Source organism: Oncorhynchus mykiss, chromosome 25 (genome assembly GCF_013265735.2).
Source record: "Oncorhynchus mykiss isolate Arlee chromosome 25, USDA_OmykA_1.1, whole genome shotgun sequence".
Classification (NCBI taxonomy): Eukaryota; Metazoa; Chordata; class Actinopteri; order Salmoniformes; family Salmonidae; genus Oncorhynchus; species Oncorhynchus mykiss.
In genome coordinates, this window is record NC_048589.1 from 17200938 (window position 1) to 17213180 (window position 12243).

Genomic DNA, 12243 nt, shown 5'->3' on the forward strand with positions numbered 1-12243 from the left:
AGAGCTACCATTCTCTGGGCTCAGAGGAGTTGTGTGTCTAGAGCCGAGGAATGCATGGAATCTCCGGGTGAGAGTAGAACGTCTACAGATCAAGAATCCAGGTGACCTACAGGTGCCAGGTGAACAATATAATCATATCACTCTGGCATCACTCCCCCTTTCCTTATACCCCTATCAGTCAGCTTAGTGTGAACCTGTTGAAAAAGTTCAGCTGTAGCAAGCACAAGATATGAGCGACAACAGCAGCATTAGGCCCGCTAACAGCCTGGCTTTACTAGGTGGCTAACAGGATCAACTGGGCCAAAAGCAATGCAGGCAAATAACACACGGTAGAAGCACTGAGGCCCATGCAGGTGATGTGTGCAGTGCCTACAGATAAATCACGCATGTACAGCAAACACACAAAGGGTCAGCCTATGGGATAGTGTGTCCCAGGACCATGTGAGGCATTGTCCAGGTCATCACAGGAGGCTGTGTCAACACATTTACTGGGCCAGTGGGTTACCCCACATTAAAATGTAGGGTCCAGGAGCACACTTATCTCTGCTAGCTACAATGTACTCAAACATGATGTCTGGGTCAAACTCTTTGGTCCATGTTTCCCAATACATTCCCACCAAGAAGAAAGGTGGGGTGAACATACTATTTTAAGGGAGTTGAACTGGAAGAAAGATTTACGAAACACATCAATTTCTCACCAAAGGTTCTGAACAAGAGGCCATATGCCCATGACATCCTAACAACACTAAACAAACCACTGTAGATCCCCTCTCATTCCCCATTCCATTGAGTTTATTGTTTCAGGACACACATCAGCTGTCTGTTAGACTGACATTTATAACAGTAACATTGCTTGGATACAACAACACACAATGCCAAGCCAGACACGTTTTGATCTCTGATGGAAACTTATTTAATCTAATTCATAGGAGGGTGAGATCTATGTGAGGGAGGGCTGGGTCAAAATAAGAAACAGAACCACTTGTTTCTACTTAATGTAACTGTTCTGGCTGGGATTTTAATTAACTGGGTGCATGCCAAGCCCAGGCCAGGCAATAGGCCCCATCCTCTTTGGTATGACTGAATCACGTCCAGAATAAAAGCTGCCATTTATTTTTATATGGCTTATCTGGAGGAATTTAACCTTCTGTGGGGATACTGCGAGCTTTTCCAGGAGCATTTCAGTATCTGATGCCTGGCACAATACTTCTAGATGCTATCTTGTAAAGTGTTAGTTGCCTTCTTATTTGAGCAAGCCACGTTGTTGGTAAAAGCAAGCTGCCTTTTGGAGTTACTTGCCAGGGCAAACACAGAACATGCCACATGTTCATCGCTGAGGGCTCACTTGCGTAATAACAGCTGGACTATAAATTACATAGAAAAAGGAAGACTTTCTTATTATGATAGTATCTGTTACCTGAAGGGACGCTTTACCTGAGGCCTACCTCTTCATTACTGCTGCATCTGTGAGTAATCCACTCAGACAGGTAGCACAACAGCAATATCCCACCGTTTGAAACAGTGCCCCTGCTCAGGCCACACAACATGTCAGGTCAAATTTGAAATGTCCCTTCTCAATCTCCTTCAAAAGATAGGTAAACATTAGGTAACATTTCCAGGAATTATAGCTGTACACCACTGGATGGCAGAAGTCCATTTCGTAGCCCCACCTGTTGGTAGCACACAAATGAGAGCACTAAACTTGCTCTGAACTGGGTTAAAGAGATTTGAGGGGGAAACCTGAGGAAAACCTTCCATGGGAGGCCTGTGCCCTGCTGTGCACAATGTGGGGACGTATCCTGTGCTGACCTTGGCAGGGGAGAAATCCCTTCTCTCCCTCTCAGTTTACATTCTCTCACAGAGCTCTTAAACAGCCCACCACTAACATGATGATTAGGCACTAGGGTTTAATGGCAGGAACCCGGTTACCGAGATATACCAGGATTTTCCCGGGATAAATAACTGCGAGAAACCGGTAAATTATAATAAATTATTTATGTGAACAGCAGGGCGTGAAATGGAACTGTTAAATGTATATGCGATGTCTAAATCTGTCTTCTCTACTGCCTCTGCATGATTAATCAACGCTCAGGGTGGGGACAGACAGCCCATCTCAGTATGGAGCGCAGTTCACAATGCATGTAGACCTCATCTCGCAACTTGTTTTTTATTGTGACAGGTAGGCTAACATTTGCTGCAGCATTGCCTATGCTAGAGTAATGTAAAGACAGAATGCGCGTCTTATTTACCAATCTCCATCTGGCTTTCAGGATGACCTTGTTTTTTAATTGTAAAGATTATTTTATTTGTAATTGCAGCTGCAGAGTTTTAAAACAGCCTATCACTCAAATATCGTTGCTTTAAAACCCGTGTGCGAGCGAGCACTCGCAGTCACTCCCTCTCCATCAACTCCATTCAAATAGCATCCAAAATAAATAATACTGTTCTAGATTGAGAGATAGGCTAGGATATAAATAGCGCTACCTCTTTCATGTAATAAATTCAATGCAGTATTAGCCTTATATTTGGCCAATTATGATGAGTTACGCATAATAAGCTTCTAAATTACAGCATCTGTCTCTTGCTCAATACGCAAGTACCTGTAGCACCGTTAAAAAACGCTCATTAACTATTGGGAGTCCAAATGCAGAAAAAAACTAGACAAGAAAAGCTTGCTGGACATTTTTATTTTAGCATTTCTTATGCCAATAGACTATTCGAATAGGGACGCAAGCTCTTATTTGCTGAATGTTAAACACAGAAGCCAATAGTTTGAAAGAAAAGCGAACGCGGGCGATGGCGGAAGGCTATAGTAGTTACTTATTCATACCCATAACCATTCAATCTTTGTTAAGAGAAGTGAAAGCCTTCTGCATCGAATTGTAGTCCTATTTTATTCAAGTATGCCATTAGAATGATTAAGATAAGGACAACGATTGTTTTTTTAAAAATGTAACTGTTGAAAGCGAGGAAGGAATGACGCAACAAGAGAGAAAAGTTGACGTAGGCTAATAACACTAGGGGAAACATTATGAAAAGTTAAATATGCGTCACCTTACTATAATACAAATAGGCCATATTAGATATCAAAATTCCAATCAAATTCGCTAGCCTATACACATGTGCTGCACCAGAATACTTTACCATGCTCGTAATTCCAGTCCATACAGTACAGTGATACAGTTCACACTAAAAAATATTAGCCAACTGGAGCTAGTTTCATTTATTTTCCCAAGAGATCATATAGGTAGTTACATCGAATGGCTTTTGTGTTTCTCTCAAGCGTAAAATGTGCTGTAGCCTATATCATACTGTATATGTATTGGATAACGGCACAATTATCTGGGCATGTGCTCATTACATGCCGTTAATGTAGGGCTCATAAAACGTATTTAATATATGGCTCATCAGGCTAGAATTTGATCACGCTAATCAAAGATCTAATCAAATCCAGCCATTTATATGCTTTATAATGTTTTTGAATGACACTTCCGGTTTTGGCGGGAAATACCGGGTTACCCGGGAGAAAAGTGATTTATTCTCGTGATGGAACATTTGTAAATAAATCGGGGAAATATTCACCATCTAAGTGTGTGTGTGTACGCGCTAGGGCTCATGATTCTATTTGTATTACTATTCAATACTGCGATTATATTTCGATTTGACGTTCCAAACATGCGCGTGTATGTCTGCTACAGAGACAAGACAAAGCAAGTTTTGATAAATCAGTGAAATAAAAAAAAAGCACACTATTTAAAAAGAAAAATGAAAAAAAAATTGAGTTTAGGCGCAGGGACAGCCGATTGGCGCTAGCTAACGCTACCTACAGTAGCAACAAAAATAAATACTTTTACAAATCGATAGCCTACCTGGAGTCAAATATCAATGTTTCAGCCAAAAATACTGTGATATGTAATTATCGATCCCCACTACTAGTGTGCGTACCCGTGTGTGTATTTATGTTCATGCGTGAGTATGTTTTGATTGTGAGAGTCAGTGTGGTAGTAGGGCCCACTGGAAATCCACAAACACCTTTCCACTTCAACTAGCAGCTCTGCGTTTCCAGCTGTGTGACTGCAGGGAGGGGTGGGTTCACTCTAGTCTATGGAGCAATTAGCTGAAACGGCACTAGAACTTGTGTGGTGCTGCTTGCATCATTTGGATTGTAGGTGTGATTTTCAAAACATCACCTATAGCGGAATTTGAAAGTGAAACATCACTTAAAAACATGGCAATACCACAGGATACAGTACACTGAGAAAACATTGAAGGACTGACATTATTCAACATTCTCTCATTTAAATGTACATGCACAAGCTCCAACATGCATTGCTGAATAAGACTATGCCTGAGCCAGCTGCAGGTATTGTGTATTAGTTTGTTATGTCTTAAAGGGGGTACGTTTCTGTATGTTTAAACATACATTTATTGTCTAAACGTGTGTAAGTTTATGCATGTTTTAATGTGTACATTTTTGTATGTTTTCACCTGTGTGTGCCTGCCATATTTCATCCACTCTGGGAGTCTACTTCCTTGTTTTACAGTATGGAATCGCGACCTGTGTGTAACCTGAACACAGTGCTGGAGGGTGGTTGGGTAACACAGAACAGGACCGATGGAGGTTTGTTCACGGCATTCAATGGCTGGGGGAGGTCAAAGGGCAGCTGGTGAGTCAGAGACTGTTCAAACAGTCCTCCAGAGAGCAAACACGCCTTGGAGCGCAAGACCAGGATATTCAACTGTTTCTCAACACCAAACTCCACTGTGGGATGTGCACTTTCTAGAGACTAGACTATAGTAGAATATAGCCACCTAGCCTACTTGAAATGATACCAATAAAGAAAAAACATTTATAGCCACATCCTCAAATACTGTTGAGAGAGAGACAGCACACAGTGACTATGTTTAACATTGTTTAGCAATCAAAGTGGAGAGTGAGGATTTACATGGCAATAATCTCTTGGGTTCCCTGGTTGATCTTACCATGGCTGTGGCCCTGTGTAAAGGTCTTGCCCGTCATCGGCCGGCCTGGATTAAAGTCCTGGCTCTGTCCATTGGCATTGACGTCCTTCTTCTTCTTCCCTTTGAGCCAGCCGAATGCCCGGCCCAGGGAGCCCCGACGTTTCTTCCTTCGGCCCCCTTTGGTGAGCCTCTCATGGGCAAATACCTCCGCCAGGTCCTGGGGGATCAGGTCCCCCACAGATTCACGGCTAGACATCCCACCTCACACTGGACTTACTCCCTAAGAGAGAGAAAAGGAGATGGAGAAAAGAGAAGGAGTCAATTAGACAAACCCCACCATATTAATGTAACAATACTAGCAATTCTACTCATTGAAGAAAAACCTTTGTATAAATACTTCACCATTGTCTATTCCAATTGCTACAGCAATTGCACACAAGCATTGCGCCATTGGTTTCAATTTACTTCAACACATTTGATCATGCCCTTCTCTCAATGATAGGGTGTTAGGAAGCTCAGAGCCCAGCCCACTCAACCCCCTCCTATCCCGCCTCTCAACCAAACTTCACTGCCTCTGCAAAGAACTGGCACCGCCCTCTTCATTCCTGAACATGTAGTCATAATTCAGTGCCCCACCCGAAGCCACACAAACACACCCACAGACACTAAACAAACATATACACATCCACGTATACTCCAGCACAATACCAGAGAACTGACAGCATCCATCTCCAAAACTAGCTCACTTTTTCTCGCTCTGTTATGGTTTCTCTTTGGCTTTCTCTCAACAACACCAATACAATGAGCTCACCCCCCTCTCCTTCCTGTCAAACTTCTTTCCTCTAAGGCAGGTTTCACAACCTCACTCCTGGGGACCCACTGTGTTGGGTTCACTCCAGCTGAGGATTTTTTTTGACACTCGTCGCCATACCAGCTATGATTCGGGAAGCATGCACTAGAATCTCTCCCAACCCTTGGGCTTTATCGTATGTGATGATGGTTTGGAGGCAGCAAAGGAGTTCACTCTAACCGTTTGGCGGCTAGGATTGGGGACTCCAGCCAAGTTACATGAAAGCACATCAGCCAAATCTCAATTCTTCAGATAGAATGTGTGCTTGAGACATGAAACCAACACATAAGACTCCAAAATCACTTGGCAAGATGTCCCTGTACTGACATACATCCCTAATAGCAAAATGTCCAGGAGCTTTTAAGCCTCGAATATGGGTCTCAAAATGATCATAAAATGGTCAGCACTCCGTTATAACGTATTGAGGATCTGGAATGAGAAGTGGTGTACTGTAATTAAGGCCCTGGTTTGGCTATAGGCACACTAAATGATTGTAGGCAGATGCAGGCTGCCAGGCGCCCCTCACACTGGTCAGAAATGAACCGTTAATCACTCCAATTTCCTGGAGGAACGTCAGCATTCAACCACTGGAACCTCCAATGGAGGAATATGGGTAAACATCTCATCCCCACCCACCCAGACAGGAACCATCACTGAACTAACACCACAGACAATTACTGCTCATGCTCGGCTCTTCCCAAGCAGGGAATTTATTTAACTAGGCAAGTCAGTTAAGAACAAATTCTTATTTTCAATGACGGCCTAGGAACAGTGGGTACAGATTTGTACTTTGTCAGCTCGGGGTTTTGAACTTGCAACCTTCCGGTTACTAGTCCAACACTAACCACTAGGCTACCCTGCCGCCCCAAATATACAAGTTCATATCACATGATTGTCTAATCGGAAATGAGGGGACTTTCCCATGGATGTTCTGTGAAAGAATCAAGAGGATAGCTGGAGAGGAGCTCATGAGTGTAAATGTTTCTCATAAGAAATCTTCACAGAGAGATACTTTGAGTTGCAGTGAAAGGCCAACAGGCCAGTAAAGTGGGTATCCTTTAGTGAAAAGTCTCAGCCCCTTTCATCCATCTGCAGTGAGCCCTGTGTTTCTCTCCATGCAAATTACTGTAATTTAGGGATGAGTGACATCCGTTAATCTAAGCAGTAGCTACATTTGACAATGTGCAGATACAGTGAAGAGATGGCTGTTGAACACTTGGGGACCGACATCTCCTGGGAGACGCATAGCAACCTGGGATACAGTGGAGGACCACCCACCTGACTCAGTTCAAACCAATGTCTTTCTGTTTCACAAAATTATCTACACACATTGCACAAAATGAATTTAGGTCTGACAAAGGCTCATGCTAATGATCCGTGGGTTGACTCATATCCACAGGGCTGGCAGGTTGAAAAGAGAAAACAATGCATTTAAAAAAAATCCATAATTCTTATCTATAGGCTACATTGAGGTGTTTCATTATTTTTACATGGCATTTGTGCGTAGCCTAAGCTTCAGGGCCTAACTGTAGTGCGCCAAACACACACAAATTGCCAAATGCATTTGAGAACTTGGGCAGAAAAAGTTAACGTCGATCCACTGAGGCATAAAGGACAACGTTGGAGAAAAGCTGCAAAATAGAGGGTTGAAAATAAATAGAAGCGAGAGCCAGGACAGTAGTCTAATGTTGGGAAAGATTTGGTGAAGTGGTTAGAGATGATAATAGCACTTCTGTTATGTGTGATTGTGAGGTGCTATAGAAATTAGACAGTCACAAGACAGACTTTAAAATGGCACGTCAAGGGAACTATTGTTCAGATGGGTTAAATGGAGTAGTAGCCTAACTGAAATATGGACACTGACTCTAGGTCTAAAACCTCTCAGATAGCCTAATGTAATATGAACTCCTGAAGAATGAACAATTTCTTAACATAAAATTACACAAAAAAAATGTACATTTTGACTCAGGAACAGGAGTGGAGAAATATTTCTTTCTTTCAGCATCTTGAGAGAATTAATGAGTGGTTAGGATCGTCTGTAAAGGTGCCATCTTCATCAGCATCATAAAATCTGATAGTATTTCAACCACATAAAAATATGCATCCAAGCCGAACAGATCTTATAAAAAAAACAAAACAAATCATGTTGGGTCGTTTTAACAGCTTTTCATTTCCTTAAAAGGGATATTTCATTTTTTACTGTTTACTTTTAGTGTTGAAGCATCATCCAGACAGTTTTGGTCAAAGTTCCATTCCTGAGATGTGTGTCGTCTGGCTTAGTTGCTTGCATGAGCCAAATAGTGGTAGAGGTGAGACTCACCCAAAAACGTGCTTCAAAATGACTCCAAATAAAATTCTACAGACTATTACGTTTTCTGGGGGCCTGTAGAAAAATGTGATATAGGACTAACTATTTCAGCTGAAGTACGTTGCCAGTGTTGTTCCACTTGCACGAGCAACAAGTATGACACTCCAGAGCTGGCATGTCATGTCTCGCTTGTCAACAGCGGATAACGAAAACAAGCAGCATTGCACTAGCTATGACAGGGATACGGATAGATTAGATGTCCATATCTATGACAGGGATATGGATAGTCTACATGTTCCTAGCTATGACAGGGATAAGGACAACCTAGATGTCACTAGCAAGGACATGGATAAGGATAACCTAGATGTCCCTAGCTAGGACAGGGATAAGGATAACCTAGATGTCCCTAGCCAGGACAGGGATAGTCTACATGTCCCTAACTATGACAGGGATACAGATATCCCTGTCCTAACTAGGGACATCTAGGCTAAGGACAACCTAGATGTCACTAGCTAGGACAGGGATAAGGATAGCCTAGATGTCCATATCGATGACAGGGATAAGGATAGTCTACATGTCACTAGCTAGGACAGGGATAAGGATAGTCTACATGTCCCTAGCTAAGACATGGATAAGGATAGTCTACATGTCCCTAGCTATGACAGGGATAAGGATAGTCTACATGCCCCAAGCTATGACAGGGATAAGGATAGTTTACATGTCCCTAGCTAAGACATGGATAATTATAGTCTACATGTCCCTAGCTAAGACATGGATAATTATAGTCTACATGTTCCTAGCTATGACAGGGATACGGATAGCCAAGATGTCGAAAGAAGCTACATAGGTAGTTGGATTGCTAAAGTAGTAGTGTATAACATGTTTATATGTTCTTTAACTTATTCAAAAGTGTATTTTTCTATTAGTTGTATGTGTTGACTTTCATAACCTTTATATTACTAATGGATTGTCGAAAACACATACCTGCACAATGTGTCTTTATTTGGGAACATGTTTGTCTCATAAAAACAAGCTTTTATTTGGGAACAACAAGTAACTTTGTTGTTCACATACACATAGCCAGTTATACACCTTGTTACATGGTTATAGCCATGTTGTGTAATAACATGTAATGACACCAAGTTCAGTCTTTATACATTCTTCAGAATCAAGTGGTTCAGAGAAGCAAGTGTGCGTCCTCAGACTCCTTGAATCCAACGTATACTCCTAAAGGTAAAGGATACTTTCTACGGATGGCCTCAACGACGCATGAGTAATACTGTCTTACCTTTTCCAAGCTACTCCCTTGAGTGCCCATTCCATCACAACACGACAATATTGACTATGGAACAGGGGAAAATATCAACAAGGGATCATTATATGAAACAGATAATACATTAAAATTGATATGTATACATTATTTATAACTTCAATTTCAGATGTTTACTTCCTGCCCGTTATTTTAAGTTGATCTTAGGGACATGGAAAAACATTTAAATTACTCCTGGGTTGATAAGGGCTAGGAGATCTGCATGATGTCACACAGACTGTTGCGCTGTGATCAACATCAGTGTCTTCGGTTGCCATTATCAAGTCCAATCGGAACAGCACAGACATTCAATTTCAGTCAACATTGGCTTGAATTTCTCAGATTTTTCACATTCACACCACCAGTTCCAAGTTTGTGGGGACGTTTTTTTTTTTGGGGGGGGGGGGGGGGGGGGGGGGGGAGTCTGGCCACTGCATGGCTCATGCAAGCATCTAAAGCCTGTCAAAGAAATCTCAGGAATGGAACTCTGACCATAACTGTCTGGATGATGCTTTAACCCTGAAAGTAAGTGGAAAATAGGTCTAAAATGCAAAAAAAAGAAAAGGAAATATCCCTTTAAACCGGTCAAATCTTTCACGTTTTGTTTATTGCATTTTCTCCCTGGTCCCTAAACGTCTTTGCTGGGTGAGAGAAGCAGATACGAAAGAGGAAAGAGAAACTTTAGCAATGTCAACTGGATTGAAGCATTCTATTGATTTATGACATTCTGGTGAGCAAGAGTTTTAGTCTTTTACGGCAGTGGTTCGCAAACCTTTTATAGGTCCGTACCCCTTCAAACATTCATCCTCCAGCTGCGTTCCCCCTCTAGCACCAGGGTCAGCGCACTCTCAAATGTTGTTTTTTGCATCATTGTAAACCTGCCACACACGCACTATACATTTATTAAACAGAGTGTGAGTATGTCACTTCTCACAAGCCAGGTAGTGATAAATAGCTCTTATAGGACCAAGGCACAAATAATAATCAATCATTTTGCTCTTTATTTAACCATCTTACATATAAAACCTTATTTGTTCATCAAAAACTGTGAATAACTCATCACTGGTTAATGAGAAGGGTGTGCTTGAAAGTATGCACCTAACTCTGCAATGTTGGGTTGTATTGGTTTGAAATCATTTTCCACACAGTCTGTGCCTGTATTTATTTGTCAAGCTAGTGAGGGCTGAGAATCCACTCACATAGGTAAGTGGCAAAGGGCATCAGTGTTAACAGCACGATTTTCCAAGGCAGGATGCTCTGAGCGCAGCCCAATCCAGAAATCTGTCAGTGGCTTCTGATAAATTCAATTTCGATGAGGCTCTCGTTCAGATATCGATAAGTGGAGTGGAGGCAGGGCATGAAAGGGATAACGAATCCAGTTGTTTGTGCCATCCATTTCGGGAAAGTACCTGCGTAATTGCGCACCCAACTCACTCGTTCTTCGCTATATCTCATTTGACATTGTCCATAAGCTTGAGTTCATTTGCACACAAACAAAATTATACAATGATGGAAAGACCTGTGTGTCGTCCTTGTTAAATGCAGACAGAGAAGAGCTCAAACTTCTTAAAATCATAGCCTCAATTTTGTCCTGCACATTGAATATTGTTGCGGAGAGTCCCTGTAATCCTAGATTCAGATCATTCAGAGGAGAAAAAACATCACCCAGACAGGCCAGTCGTGTGAGAAACCCATCATCATGCAAGCAGTCAGACAAGTGAAAATGGTCAGTAAAGACAACTTCGTCTCTAAATTCTTTGCCCTTTGATAACCAGCGCACTTCTGTATGTTGTAAAAGCGTTACATGGTCGCTGCCCATATCATTGCAAAGTGCAGAAAATGCACAAGATTTCAGGGGCCTTGCTTTAACAAAGTCAACCATTTTCACTGTAGTGTCCAAAACGTATTTCAAGCTGTCAGACATTACCTTGGCAGCCTCTCAGTGGATGCTGCAGTGTACCCAAGTGGCATCAGGAGCAACTGCTTGCACGTGCTTTACCACTCTACTATGTCTCCCTGTCATGGCTTCTACGCCATCAGTACAATCACCAACACATCTTGATCACCAAAGTACATTTGATGTCACAAAAGCTGTCCAGTACTTTAAAAATATCCTCTCCTGTTGTCCTGGTTTCCAGAAGAGGATGTCTTCTTTAAATTGATCCCCCATAAACGTAACGGACAGGAGCAGGAGCTTTTGCACATATAACACTGTGGCTTAGGAAAGGCACTACTCCCAATATAAGTGAACCCCAAATAAATTTAGTGCTCATCATATTTGCACCTCTTAGATGGTCCAACGTCCCTGTTTGTTGTTTGGCGCTTTTCCAGGTAAGGGGGCAGTAGCTCTTCAGCTGCATCAGATTCACAACTGTCAGTGTCCATGCTAGCTGGGCTAACATCAAATGTAGAATTATTGATGTTAGCATTGGATGTGCTCGTGGAAGCAGAACAACTTGTCGTCGACAGGTGCAGTACTACCAGTAAAGCTGTTATGTGTCTCTATGGACGCGGGCCTTACTTTTTTTGGACCATTTATCAATATTCGAGCAAACGGAATGAGCAGCAGCTATGAGAGTAACGGTTAATGTGATTCGATGGTAATTATGAGACTAGGTTACCTGAATTTGACATTGTGTTATTTTGTTGAACACTAGATGGTTTAAATGTTATTTTTGGCAGTGAAACGAGGCTACTCAGGTGAGAAAAACACTCACCCAAATGTAAAGCCACATTGGAAAATATAAATGGAAATGTTTGAAAATGTGCAGAATATAGATATTTCTTTCTTTAAAAATAAAGTGAATCACAACG

General features: G+C 41.9%; 1 protein-coding gene across 3 annotated transcripts in view; it reads right to left on the reverse strand.

Moving 5' to 3' along the window:
- LOC110505455 (uncharacterized protein KIAA1522 homolog) overlaps positions 1-12243 on the reverse strand; it is a 38595-nt gene that overhangs the window by 15696 nt on the left and 10656 nt on the right. For 2 of the 3 annotated variants that reach the window (XM_021584683.2, XM_021584682.2), the window contains exon 2: positions 4984-5242. In XM_021584683.2, coding sequence (XP_021440358.2) covers positions 4984-5218 — 235 coding nt within the window. In that variant the 5' untranslated portion in view covers positions 5219-5242. Of the gene's footprint in view, positions 1-4983; positions 5243-5364; positions 5497-12243 lie in introns of those variants that run through there. The other variant, XM_036962639.1, reaches the window with a different exon arrangement.